The sequence below is a fragment of the Aedes aegypti genome, chromosome 2 (genome assembly GCF_002204515.2).
Source record: "Aedes aegypti strain LVP_AGWG chromosome 2, AaegL5.0 Primary Assembly, whole genome shotgun sequence".
NCBI classification, from domain to species: Eukaryota; Metazoa; Arthropoda; class Insecta; order Diptera; family Culicidae; genus Aedes; species Aedes aegypti.
The window spans coordinates 328244099-328259043 of record NC_035108.1 but is presented as its reverse complement, the minus strand read 5'-3'; the positions used below and the strand labels follow the sequence as shown (position 1 = coordinate 328259043).

The 14945-nt window shown below is 36.8% G+C and overlaps 2 protein-coding genes across 5 annotated transcripts in view; one reads left to right on the top strand and one right to left on the bottom strand.

The window, feature by feature from the left end:
• The window catches only part of LOC5564192, an 857608-nt gene that overhangs the window by 718327 nt on the left and 124336 nt on the right, over positions 1 to 14945 (top strand). The gene's annotated exons all lie outside the window — the stretch shown is intronic.
• Positions 6872 to 7931, bottom strand: LOC5570628 (60S ribosomal protein L18a). The gene has a single exon (XM_001659179.3). It carries the CDS (start codon positions 7613 to 7615, stop codon positions 7376 to 7378), a length of 240 nt encoding a protein of 79 aa, XP_001659229.2. The 5' UTR covers positions 7616 to 7931; the 3' UTR covers positions 6872 to 7375.

Genomic DNA, 14945 nt, shown 5'->3' with positions numbered 1-14945 from the left:
TCGCCACAAATTATAACAATACTCATTTTACTGAAATGAATTGATGAGGGCCTGTGCCATATCAAAAAAGCATCCATTGATAATTGGTTACGCCTGTAGATCCTAAGGCATATACTCGAAATAGATCTTGGATGGCCTAGGACATCCACACAAATTAATGCAATACACCGTTTACTCACAGGAATGGTTAGGGGCCTTTGGAGTGTTTGAAAACTAACCTAATAACTAACGTAATAAGTGATAAGTTATTACGGTCGTAGATCCCAAAGCCTATATTCTATGGAGTCGTTGGAGGACCAAAAACATCCGTACAAACAAATAAAATTTTCCGATGACTCAAATGAAGTCCTTAGAGGATCTAGGATATCGGTACAGATTGTAACAGTACTCATTTTTCTGCTATGAATAGAAGAGGCCATAACAAAAAAAAATCAAAGGTTCGTATTTAGCCAGTACACTGCAGATATATATTCCAGGAAGTTTTTGGACGAACTAGAACACCTGTTCTGCCCATAACTGCAAAACAATCACATTCGACATTTTTGACAAATTGGAGTTAATACCATGAAGAGTCATCAAATGATAAAAACTTTCGATCAACTTACTGAAATCTGTGAGATTGTTCAAGAAAATGCGAAAAAAATACCAAGTTGTTTTGTCACATTGGTAATAATAATCGCAAAACAGTCACATTGAGATTATAAATGAGCCTCGTAAAGTGATGGCAATTAAATTTCTATCAGAATAATTTTCTGACAATTTACTTAGTATGCGATATGAGTTGTTCAAAATATCAGCCTCAAATAACCAATTTTACACGGAAAATAAAAATATTTTAAGAAAAATATTTCAATTTTTTTATTTTTCAAAGTACCGTAAAAACTTGAATTTTTATTATTGCCAAAAATCAGTAACTAAAAAAAGCTTCAAGAAAAAATGAAAAAGGATAGGGATGTTCAAAAATAAAAATTATAAAAATAAACAACCAAAATTCATAGATTTGCGAATAAAAATAAATCATTGCCCAAAACGTGTTAAGAACGATTTTAGATAACTGAAAGTGATATTTAGATAGAAAATAAAAATTTGGGTATTAGAGGGTTAACGTGGACATATTCAAGCCTGATTAAGATCCCAATATATCAATACTATGTTAATGATGCTAAATGAGCATAATTTCTCTTAAAAATATATACTAATTTCATACAAGTAGACTCCAAAACGCCAAACCTCGTTTTACGAACTGAGTTCCCTCGTTTTACGCACTGATTCAATTTACGTACCCCCGATCTAGTTCGTAAATTGAGGTCACAGTGTAATCGTTAGAGCTGTACTTAATAATAATTAAGATATATAGACCGTTTTAAGATAATGTCAATACCCAGTTTATATTGCTGAATTATATCAATTTTATTAAATATACAAGAGCAACTTCCCAGTGAACACAAACTCGTATACGATAACGTAAAAGAGTAAAAAAGTGGAGGCGATATACGTACATGCGCCATAAGGCTGCATCCAAGTTGTACGTATATCGCCTCCACCTTTGTACTCTTATACATATACATACATCATATACGATGGTGTGTTTACTGGGTTGCTTCACCATATTGTTTTCAACTTCTATGTCAATTTGGTCAAGAAAATGGCAATTTAATCATAAGCTGGGTTATCTCAAAATTCTGGGCATAAATTGCACACAATTCTGGGAGGGTTTGAACATAATTCATGAATAGGATTATCTGAAAAATATGAAGGTTTGTCACAATATCTTGGGCAAGGTTCTCACAGAATCATTCACATAAGTTTCATGGAAACCTCGGGTAGGATTCTCACAAAATTGTTAGCAGTATCCTTCACAGGATCTGAGACATAATTCTGGGCAGCGCATTCACAAAATCCTAAGTAGGATTCTGACAGAGTTCTTAGCAAAGTTCATATATAATTCTGGACTGCAATTTAGTACATTGCAGAATAGGATCACCAAAGAAATCTAAGGCACAATTCAGACAAATTTATTTGACAAGATTTTCGAAAAATCTGGGGCAGCATTCTCACAGTATCCATGACATGATTCTGATAAATTTTGGAAGGACTGTCAGGGGCATATTCCCATGCAAAATTCTTACATAATTCGCAGTAGGAGTCATATAAAATGTTGATCTCCATTCTCGTGAAGTTCAGGGCTATATTCTAACAAAAAAGCTGTACTATATGGTGCAATCCAGTTCAAGGTGTCCGAAAATTATCCGAGCAATCATTAAAACTCAATGTCCATGTACTATTTTTAATAAACCTATATGTAAACACAAAACAGAATTTAGAAAAAATCGAAGTGGTTGCTTCTTACCAGAGACAAATAGAGACCTCCATGTCCCTTGCAATTGCCTAAAATTTTATGGCACATAAGGTAACAGAGCAAAATCTAGAATGCCGTGAAAAGTATACTGCGATCTGTCAAACTTGGGTACTTTTTGCAGTACCAAGGGATCAAATGCAGTACTAGAAGTAGTACCCAATCTGAGCCCGAGTGGGACGGACCTGTTCTTACTAAGATAAACTATTGTTTTTTTTTGCAGACGTCCTGAGAACCGCTAGTCATACTAGGATGTTTTCTCCCTAAAATCTCAAATAGATAAATTCAAATTTCCAAACAGGTATGATTTGGGTGGTTTGTTTGTTCCGCAAAAGAGTTCAGAAGTGACGCAAGTTTGCAGAACACACCAACCATCCACAATTTACCGTTTTTGAATTAAACTAAATAGCACTTTAATTACTTTACTTTGAGCAATCATCTGAAACTCATAGGAAAATGATTACAATAAAATAAATTCACTACAAACAAAACTTCAAGTTATTTGTAATTCGTCATTTCAATTTTAGCCGAATCTGACTATTAAAAGCTCTGATACACAGCCTCGAACTTGAGCTTTTTGTATGGAAAAACAGCAATTGGATACAAGCTTTCGTCAATGACTGTGGTTATGAAAAAAAAATGTGCATGCGTAGGTACTTATTCAAATCAATTAGTTTCATTCAAAACTTACTTGGTATCGCACTGAAAAGTATTGATTTTAATATAACTTGATATGGAATCATAAGTATCGAGTATTAACTCGCTCTTTTTTATTCCTATCTATTCTATTCCTACATCGTAACGTGCCACAAAAAAAGGTGACCTATCTCTGTAAATGGTTCCTCATAATCTCCTACGAACTATTTAGAAACCTCTAATAACTTATTTGGAGCTCCTAGAAATCTCTGAGGACCTCAGATAATTCATTAAATTCTCTGCTCCAAAACCTCTGAGAACATCGCAAAAACCTTGGGAGCTCCTATCTTTTACCTCCCTGGGAACCTCTATGAACACCTGGGATACCTTGGGAATTTGCTTCCCTCTTCTGATTATTGGAATTTTAAAACCGACTGGGATACATTGAAAGCCCCTGATGATATGTTGCTTACGATTTTTTATGAAACTGTTAGGAACTTCGAGAAACGCCTGGGAATCTCCAAAAAACCCTCTGGAACGATTTGGAAAGCAATGTAACGTTTTGAATTCTATGGGGACATCTAAATTGTGTACATTGTTGTACATCCTCACTTTGCACTAGGCACTTTTTAGCCTTGCTGCTGAACGCGTGCCTCTCACGTCGAAGAACTGAGATCAAATCTCGTCATCGAGAAAATCACTCATGATGTTGAAGCAATTGTGACAGCTTCCTTTGGACGAGAAGTAAAACTGTTGGTCCAAAGACAAACAGTCCAGGGCTTGGAATCTCATTTATCAGGATAGAAAAACATAGAGTTTCCTCCAGCCACCTAATGTGCCCAAGGAGTCGGAAATAACTTGTCCCATAAATTGTTATTAGCATATGATGCTTATTTCAACATCCTCATTATCTAGGACAAAGCATTATCTAAAGTACCGTAAAATCGGGTGTAATTGATCAGAAGGGTGAAATTGATCATCGTATCACACGATTTTATTTATTCGTAATGGAGCACAAATATCAATGTAAGTTGCAGTAAATGAACGTTGCTTGTCGTAACTATTGTCGAATTGTGTGTTGTGAAGTTTTTTGCGTTAAAGAATGTTTATTACTATGAAATTAACGTAAAATTTTAAAATCATGCACGGTGCAGTATTGACAAACACCTATGAACTTCTATTTATAAGCAAGGATTTGAACATGGTATAAACCTGAAAGTTTATGAGAATGCATGAGATATATCCCCAAACCAGATTTCATCACCAAAACTCGTACCAATTTGCTCATATGGTTGAAATAATTGAATTTCTGTTACATATCATTGAATTCCTTAGAAAATTGCATACATTTAGGCGTTTTCCGCGTAATTCTTGAAATTTAACTATTCGTTATTTATATAAATATTGCATTGTTAAGAATTTTACAAGCATATTCGGATTCAGGGAGCTCAAATTGATCATATAGAGTTGTTTTGAAAACTAACAATAATGGCATTGACAAGTGATCAATTTCACCCCGAAATGAGATCCTCTGATTTTTTATTTTAGAGGTATTTGTTAACACTAAAATGACATTTATTTGAAAATTTCGGTACATAAGTCGATGAGGCTCACCTTCGTACTTGTTATCCTGCATTTAGTTGTTTGGATTTGTGAACATTATAGAAAAGAGACTAGAAGAACCGTGAAAAATGATCAATTTCACCCGAAATTACGGTAACTATATGATAGATTTTACTCCCATAACACATCGTGGATAGGTTTGCCTTCGTTTAGGTATTTTTCTGTTACGGGTCCTATAGGGTCCTTCAAGAACAATCCTGGCCACACATTAGAAAAGAGCACATCGATATGGGTAAACAATGACTTGGTCAGTCGATATTGAGCCCAATTTAACTCGCTAATGCTCATCAATACTACCATCAGAAAACTAACATTAATCTTCTTGATAATAAATTTTGGAGCTGTTTAGTAGAATACCTATAAGTAGGTAAATGAAAAATCAAATTCAGTACTATACTATTAATTCCACTAGAGTTTGTATCCTTTGATAAATACGCGTATTTCGACCTCAACTGTAAGGCCGTCTTCAGTGTTGTGTACTAGACTCAAATTTTTAAAAACGTCAGAGGGGGGAAATAAAAAAAATGTCTTTTTTTCCGTGTTGGTTTTCGTTTTGTTTGTGTTTTTATCTAGTTATGTAATTCGTCATTACGATATTACATGCGATAACAGGTGTTATTGGATTAAGGGTATTCACTTAACGGCGTAAAACGCTGCGTAAATCACGATTATTTGGTTATTTGAAATCTTTCACAATATTGCGTAAACTGCACATGGAACATTTCCAACTGACAAAAATCGATCAAAGAATGCGTTCGTCGTCGTAACAACTATTTTCAAAAGAAAAATAAACATTCAAATGAATGATTACCGTAATTTCGGGTGAAATTGATCATTTTTCACGGTTCTTCTAGTCTCTTTTCTATAATGTTCACAAATCCAAACAACTAAATGCAGGATAACAAGTACGAAGGTGAGCCTCATCGACTTATGTACCGAAATTTTCTAACAAATGTCATTTTAGTGTTAACAAATACCTCTAAAATAAAAAATCAGAGGATCTCATTTCGGGGTGAAATTGATCACTTGTCAATGCCATTATTGTTAGTTTTCAAAACAACTCTATATGATCAATTTGGACTCCCTGAATCCGAATATGCTTGTAAAATTCTTAACAATGCAATATTTATATAAATAACGAATAGTTAAATTTCAAGAATTACGCGGAAAACGCCTAAATGTATGCAATTTTCAAAGGAATTCAATGATATGTAACAGAAATTCAATTATTTCAACCATATGAGCAAATTGGTACGAGTTTTGGTGATGAAATCTGGTTTGGGGATATATCTCATGCATTCTCATAAACTTTCAGGTTTATACCATGTTCAAATCCTTGCTTATAAATAGAAGTTCATAGGTGTTTGTCAATACTGCACCGTGCATGATTTTAAAATTTTACGTTATTTTCATAGTAATAAACATTCTTTAACGCAAAAAACTTCACAACACACAATTCGACAATAGTTACGACAAGCAACGTTCATTTACTGCAACTTACATTGATATTTGTGCTCCATTACGAATAAATAAAATCGTGTGATACGATGATCAATTTCACCCTTCTGATCAATTACACCCGATTTTACGGTACCCAAAAGTCCGCGAATAACTTCTTCAAGAGAAAATTATCTAAATTGTGATCAAAATGGGATTGAGACCTTGAGACATGGGTGGAAGCGTTCGGATTACAGCTAACCAAGAAGTGATTCTTGAAACTACACCGGACATGAGTGGGTCTGATAATGGAACGATACTGGTGTACTGATGCTGCTTGAAAATATTCTTAAGGCGAAGTAGGCCGTCATTGAAATTTATACGCGTCGTTGATGATTGTTGCAAATTCATCTCACGTTTTCGAATCAAAGAAAATCAGTTGGTTTTGCACTGACACAGCTGAAAAAGTATCAGCATACTTTATGTATGTTAGCGAGTACAGTTATACTTTTTCAAGTCAATATAAACTATCAAGACTGAGTTTTATCACTTTGAAATGCAAGCTGAAAATTCATCATTGTTGCCAAAACGAATGACGGGCTACTTAGCCTTAACGGAATGTCCCATAATACCGTATTATCATCGAAAACTTCAAGTTAATCACCCCTATTCTCGTTTACGGTGGATCCAACTTTCGATCGAATCCTATTCGTTCGAATCCACGGCCCACTTGATTTTGCTGGCGTAAACGAGAATGCAAATTGGTTTTCGATCGAAAGCGCATTCGAACGTAAACAAGAATAGGGGTGAATAGCATCAAATGACATTTATTTCTCAGGTTATATGGTTAATATTTTAAGCATTGAACGCAGTCAGACCATTTGATAGAGAATTTTCTCCATATGTTCAAAGCTATCGGAATAGCTGCTACTAGGAAAGATTTTCTGTAATTCAGAATTATTGAGTATCCCATCGCGGATTACGAACCACATAAAACGAATTATTCATGTTCTATATAAGCTATAACTTTTGATTGGTTAGAAATAAAAATGACTATACATGTTTTTAGAGTCCATTTATTCAAGAGATATATTACAGATCTTCATATTTTTTAACTCCCTGAAAAAATAGTGGAATTAAAAGCACAATAAACGGCGACTTTGATTTCTTTACTGGTTTCGGTTGGCGGAACGAGAACAGCATATGGTGGCATTTGTGATAGTTTCCTTGTACCAGCAGGAAATTAATTTTCGAATCGTGGAACTGCTTGAAGTGAACATGACGGGTCTTGGGGGCTTTCACTGATTCGACATTGATGGTTTATTAGGCACGGGTACGGTGACGTGAAGAATTGTCGCTGTAGCACTGAATAATAGCACCACCAACAGTCAGATCACGGTACATGTTATGCGTATCGGAGCGGGAATCGTGCAACGGAGTCTTCTCCAGGATGCGCTTGGTCGAAACGATTTTACCGGTGGTCTTCTTGACCTTACGCAGCCGCCGCTGGAAGCACCAGAAACGGCACTTGGCCACGATCTGGTCCGGTGCGAAGATGGTCATCTTGAACAGCTGAGGGTTCCGATCCTTCTCGGGCAGCTTACGCCAGACGACCTTCAGCACTTCCTAGAGCTTTAATTTTGAGTGCACTTCATGAAAGAATTGTGTATGGGTACCACGAACGAAAATGAACAAAATATTATAAACTATGAACTGAGTCCAAACGATAGCAAATTCTTGAAACGTTATTGGTTGGGTAACTAGATTATAAATTCGTCATTTGTCAACGATCACTGTCAAAAAAGGAATTATTTCATTTGAAATATTTCTTTTGACAATAAGACGCAGAACCTTAGTTACGCAGCTTTAAGTGAATACCCCTAATAGTTCTTAATCTGTTCGTTAATGATCATATACCTAGGTTTGAAATTTTTTATAGAACATTTTTCTTTTAGAATAAAGTTTATGCCACTTTTACTGTTACAATGTAGCATTTGAAAATAGAATATGTCAGTGATTTCCATGAATTTGTATTTATATAAACTTTCAATGAACGGCTCTTTAAATTTATTTGAATACTTATTTTCCTGGTAAATCCCCCTTCTTCTGGATGTATGAATATTGGAAGCGTGATCATCATTCACAATCTGCGTATCTCATTGTGTTTGTGTAAACGTTATGATTCTATTTTTTTCATTAAAGAATAAAACCATATTTATGGGAGAAATCGCTCTATAAATATATAACCGTGCATAGAAAAAATGCCATTAAAGCGGCTTTTAAAATGGCCACTCTGGTAATAAACTTATTATCTTGATCTTTAAAATACAAATTACAATTATTAACACACCGCTGAGTTTACACATTTGAAATGTATTTTCACTGAGAATATATACTTTAGTGCAAAATTTGATCAAAAGTATAGGACCGTGATAGCCGTAGCGGTAAACGCGCAGCTATTCAGCAAGACCAAGCTGAGGGTCGTGGGTTCGAATCCCACCGGTCGAGGATCTTTTCGGGTTGGAAATTTTCTCGACTTCCCAGGGCATAAAGTATCATCGTACCTGCCACACGATATACGCATACGGTCATTGGCATAGTAAGCTCTCAGTTAATAACTGTGGAAGTGCTCATAAGAACACTAAGCTGACAAGCAGGCTCTGTCCCAGTGGGGACGTAATGCCAGAAAGAATAAGAAGAAAAAGGACAGTGATAAAGTCGAGAAATTTTTGTTTCACCACCATCGTCACCCGTGAAATTTTGCTGCGAATTTCCATTGTCCCTTCTTACAACATATTATACCACCGTCCTATGCATATTCATCTCACTGTTGCTAAGGTTTGCGAAGAACATGGCACAAGAGGGCATAGAAAAACAATATACTTCACAGAGTCAATTTTCTTAAATTTTATTCAAATCTAATGGAATATTTTTACAACCAAAATGTTACATAGGGTGCGGAGCTACTTGGGCACTTCCATAATTCACTTTGGCATGGGAAGTTTTCCTCGGCCGAATTGTCTGATACTTTGCAATAAAAAGCACTTCAATACGACGCATAATGTGACCAAACAAAAAAAAACACTGCCAAAATGAATCAAAAGTGCCATGAATAGGATCCGGCTCCCTATATGTTAAATCAAATTAAAATAATCTACATTTTTTTAATTTAAAGTTGCAATTGGATGCAACATTTCCCAAGTAACCATAAGCATAATAAGCCCTTAATCAGCATCATAGATGCGTACATGCATTATAATAGCACCACAAATGCTTACAGACCTCATAACAGCACTTTCGCTGCATAGAAACCCTATTACAGCATCATTAATGCTTCTAAGCCTGATGCCTACAGGCATTAAATAAGCACTATATTGGCTTTATATTCGAATACAGGGCATGTTTAAATGCCATCCAGTGTTTTGACAGATATACCACATGCTTTGTGTTTGCATATAGTGGTAAGAGGGAGTCAAACATAAATCTTCTCACTACTACAATTGCAGGTTTTATGACGGGGAAAAGTGATGGTTTAAATTGGTCACTTTTCTTTCCAATACTATTCATCTTATGTGGCCGTAGGAGCAAAGGAGCAGGACAACAACTCAACAATACGGGTGTTGCAGGTTCGAGACGCAAAATGAGGAATTTCATCATCAAAACGAGGATCAAAATGTGGCAATTACAAGTCCTCAGAAGGATGAAAACTACCAAAACAAATATGTCTGATACGGAGAAGTACAATCTGTATCATTTTATTACATTTTTTGCATACCATTAGAGGTTTCCGTTTTCATTCATTCATTTATTTACCTCATGTACCAGTTGCTTGGCCGCATACGCGAAAGCTCTCTGGCTGCGTACGCGAAAGCACAAAATATGCGCCCTAAGAACCTGGCGAAAACAACTGACGTTTCTCACGTGGTCTTATATCAGCATTAGTGGTGCAGAGAAGCACGGTTACATCTTGGCACTAAAATTGCACGCTATTTCGCCTTTTCTCGCATTATAATAGCATTATATGCGTATATAAAACTGACATGCATCAAACGATTACCTTATATGCGCATATAATGCTGTTACCGTGGTTACTGGGGTTCTGCAGGATTCCTAAAATTGTGAAAAGCTTCAACACAACTTGAATGTTTAATATTCTCTCTCACCAAAACTCAAGAAAAAAGACGAGAAAAAATCTGGAGATTGTTGCTTTGAAAAATGTTATAGATTAGTGTTATTAAAAATAAGAAAAAAAAATAGCATGATTATTGTTCAAAACATTTTGATTTGACGGTTATATGTGGCCAAAAATATGGTTTAGCAGCATATGAGTATAAAAAAATGATAAATTGACCTGAATTTCCATTTTATTATTTATTGTCATCCCCCCCTCGACATATTTTGAGGGAAGGTGACAAAAGAATATTTTAAGATTTGTTCCGGCTTTATATTCAAAAAATAAAAATTTTACAGGTTAGAACCAAGGGTACTCATGACAAGTAAATTGCAAGTTTTTAAAGAAAACACACGATAAAGATTAGATTCAGGGTTCTCTGCAGCTCATCCGAGAGGTCCACTCAACTCTCCATAACTATATATTCATGGGACTATCGAGTAACGGATGTATCAAGTTATGGGACACAAAACCAGTGATAGTGCTATCCAAAGGACCATCGAGGTAGCCTTAAAAACTAACTTTGACTTGGTTCTCTAACTCGATTTCGAAATACGGAATAACGAGTATTGAGGTAGTTCGACTGCCACATCATGGCGCGGCATTAGTGCTTACTCTCAATCCAACATATGGGTGACAAAACATCGTAAGGACAAAACGTGGAATGGATATAAGGTCAAAGAGATAAAACGTCGAGAAAAGAGAATTGGAAGGGAGAAAAAAGTACTTGAAATAATTATTCTCTTTCGAAAGAATGAATGATTCAACATTTTATCGCTTTCGAAGTTTCAAATTTGACGTTTTGCCACTCAACGCTTTGTCTTTCGACGTTTTGTATTTCGACATTTTGTCCTTACACCCAATCCAACACAAAGGGGGCAAACAGACTAACAACAAAAACAACTAACTTTCTCTTATTAATGTATTCGAATCCTCAGAGCAGAATCTCAACAGAGAAACTTAAAAGTAGATGGAGTACCGTGTACCTTTTAATTCCACAACCAAATGCTTATCTTTGACAGTTACGCGTATTTCGACTACCACTTGCAGTCTTCTTCAGTGTCTGATACTCGTATCCACTCTATTGACGAAACACAAGGGAATCCTGACCATATAAATAAGGCTGCGGGTGCCCCACACATCTCTTACAGGAACATAAGCTTGTTTACCTTGGGCACTCGAAACCTCCAAAAGTCCCATAGAAACCTTTTGGAAAGTCTTAGAAAATTCTAGCTGTACATTGGAATCTCTTAAAATGTCTTTGACAACCTCTTTGAACATTTCAAGAGCATACGGTAACGTGTCGATAACCCTTTATTAAACTTTAATTTTTATTGGTTACCATTCGATAACAGTCCATAAAGCTTTGAGATAACCTTTGGGTTGCCATAAAAACTTTTGGGCACACTTTGAGCATCCTTTGAAGACCCACTGAAACTCTTTGGATTCATCATTATTTCGGGTAAATCCAGACTTTGGATAATTTATCCGCCTGCAATCACACAACACGCTTGACATGTATCGTTCGTGGAAGATAAACTGCCACGAAAGAAAAAAGACAGTCACACATCACCCACTATTTGGCACCGATCACTGTGTGTCACCATGTGTTACATTCGCTGACACTCACTCATTCTGATCAAGAAACAGTAGCGATTTTTTTTCCATTTTCTTTGCTATGTTTACAACTAAAGCTTATAATTAAGTTGTTTAAGCTTGCATGCACAGAACATATGAAAGCAATTAACAATTTGATGCAAAACATAAATCACCCGAATTGCTCGATACCGTTTAGTGTAGTCTGTGAGAGTTACTGCTCTTGAACGCTCTCTCGCCGAACGAGAGAGCGAATATCAACATTCATATGGCTCTCCGATTGAGATGTGCCACGAACTGTTATGGTTGACGAACTGTTACACTCTCTGAATATGGTTCGATCGGCTTGTTCGGGTCAAAATCCAAACACAGTGATAAATCTGTTGGAGAATCATGCAGTCAGCAAAATAAAGTCTTCCGAACTAAATTGACTCGTTTCACGAACTGATTCAGTTTACAAACAAACTCTATTTACGCAGTTGCGTTTATGGTCGTAAAAGGAATGAACCTTTTTCGAAATGCTACACTTCTTGGCCAACACATATTTTCTCCATTTTCCTATTGGCAGTACCTGCTTCAAAAAGTGGTTTTATTAAAAAATCAATTATTTAATTGATGGTTCACACATATAAACCACAGACGTTACACTTAGACCAAATCCCATTAAAATTCAACGCCCATTTCACACCATCATCATCTAGTGATCATGTTGCACAAAATTCTGTTTTGTGCAACAAGACATAGGTACAGAAGGAGCTAATGTGCAACGTCAAACTTGAAGAAAAACGATGCGCGCGCCTCTTGTTGTGAAGTTTATAACATAGCGAGTTTGAATTGATCATTGAATGTGTGGTCGATTGAAATTTCGTCAGTGTTTCGCCTGTTTGTCTGTGGGTGGACAATTCAACGGGAAAAATAATTAAATACGTAGAAAACAGTCTATTGAAGATTGCTGAAAAAACATCAAAGTCATCAAGAATAGAAATCGATTGTTTGAATTCGAAGTAAAAATTAACAAATTACCACTTAACAATGTGATCAACGGCGCGAACCATACCGGCCAATTGAAATTATCTACATTAGTTGAATGGCTTCATTTCAACGCCACTTTACAAACATAATTATGCATGCATGAAATTAAAATGTTTCATTATAATGCTTTTGGAGGCACGTTGTTAACCACCACCCATGTCCCCCACCTCGGGACTTACCGCGTCCGCTTACGCCCAATTTGTAACAATTTACACACAACGTAAACTAATTGCATTCCGTGCAACAGGAGTGCAATCGGCCGTATCGTCGTAGTGGTCGTCATCATCGGTCGTGCGTGCAGGAGTCACTGTATGCTAATTGATGTGGCACTGTTAATTAAAATCGCATTTTGAATGGTTAATTTGAGTGCGTGTGAGCTCTGGTGAAGTTGGGAAGAGGGAGGGAATGGGTCCATAGGAAGCAGCCCTGTGGGGAGTTATTCCGAATTGCTGTTAAACAGGCTCATTTGTATCCTGTGAATGTCCATTATGGAATAATGCGAACCAATTTAAATGTTAAATGATACTGATTAATCTTTGTCGACTCATTGGCAGAATGAGGGGAACAAAACTGCCTATTGGAAGTGCAATAGCCGATTCTACCTGATGGGGGTGGGACATTTCGCATAAAGACGTTTCGTATAAGGACATTTCGCATACGGACGTTTGGCATAATGGACATTTCGCATAATCAGAATTATATGCTTTCTTCAAAATGCTACCTGTTCTTATATGAAACTGCTTTGTCCGAAACGTCCATTATGCCAAACGTACGTATGCGAATCGTCCTTATGCGAAACGTCTTTATGCGAAATGGGTCACCCCCCTACCTGATTGCAGTACGAACCTGAAACGACCTGTACCTATACGAACATGAAAAATTAAAATTCAATAGCTGCAGCCGAAAACCCCGCACCTATTGCTACTGGTCGTGAGTTCGAATCCCGCCCACACGGATAAAAATCTGATCCTCATCATGAAATTCATAAATTGGTTAGGTCATATCAGGATCACAAATCATGGTTCCTAAAGTCATAATCATGATTCTTCATAAGCGTAACATCCAGTGTGAAAACACTAAGCGGTGCACTTTGCTTCAGCTCATTCGTATCCGATCACTCTAAATTCAAGATTACGAGGGGTTGAGTGGTAGGGTACGTGGGTATCAATCGGAAGGTTCTTGGCTCGAATCTCGGTGTATGCTTTTTTTATTTTGTGGATCATAAACGGATGCGCGACTCAGCATTTTTGGCATTTGAATCATGTTAACGCGTGTGTTGCATTACGGCAATCTGACTCATGATATCATGAGTCCAAATCATGGTGTATTTTCATAAGCTGAAAACACACAGGAATCATGATATCATGAGTCATAATCTTGTTTTTGGATCTGATTTCTACCCGTGCATGGGAAAGAAATTGGAAATGTTCTCGTGTCCACAGGGAATATCTTGGTGCTTGATTGTCGTGGAAAAGATCAAGACATCCCGAATCCAAAAAGGTTTAAATAGCGCTTGAAGTAATCCCTCACCTACCTTTGCCTTCATTCCTTTGGTTTTGCCTGACAGCTCGCCACCAGCTCGTCTGGGTGTCCTTGAATGATTTTACCATGCGAAACACGGTCGCGGAACATGGGGCCTTCTTTAGCCGAGTGGTTAGAGTCCGCGGCTACAAAGCAATGCCATGCTGAAGGTGTCTGAGTGCGATTCCCGGTCGGTTCAGGATCTTTTCGTAATGGAAATTTCCTTAACTCCCCTGGTGATAGTAGTATAATCGTACCTTTCACACAATATACGAATGAGAAAATAGCAAGTTTTGCAAGATAATAACTGTGGAAGTGCTCATAAGAACACTAAGCTGAGAAGCAGGTTCTGTCCCAGTGAGGACATTATTGCCAAGAAGAAGAAGAACACGGTCGAATTGTCTATTCCCAGCTGTTTCGAGACTAATCCGTGGGGCTGGCCTGGATTTTCAACGACCGTGGCAGTTTTTTTTGTCGAAGCACTTCTGGAAACCAAAAACAAGACGTGACAGGTCAAAGAACAAAAATGAAACCAATTGCCTGTCAAAAAAGACCATTTCTCATTGGTCGTTT

What these genes read in the sequence shown, in the direction of transcription:
- LOC5570628 (XM_001659179.3), bottom strand. Translation starts at nt 7,615, where the DNA reads ATGACCATCTTCGCACCGGACCAGATCGTGGCCAAGTGCCGTTTCTGG.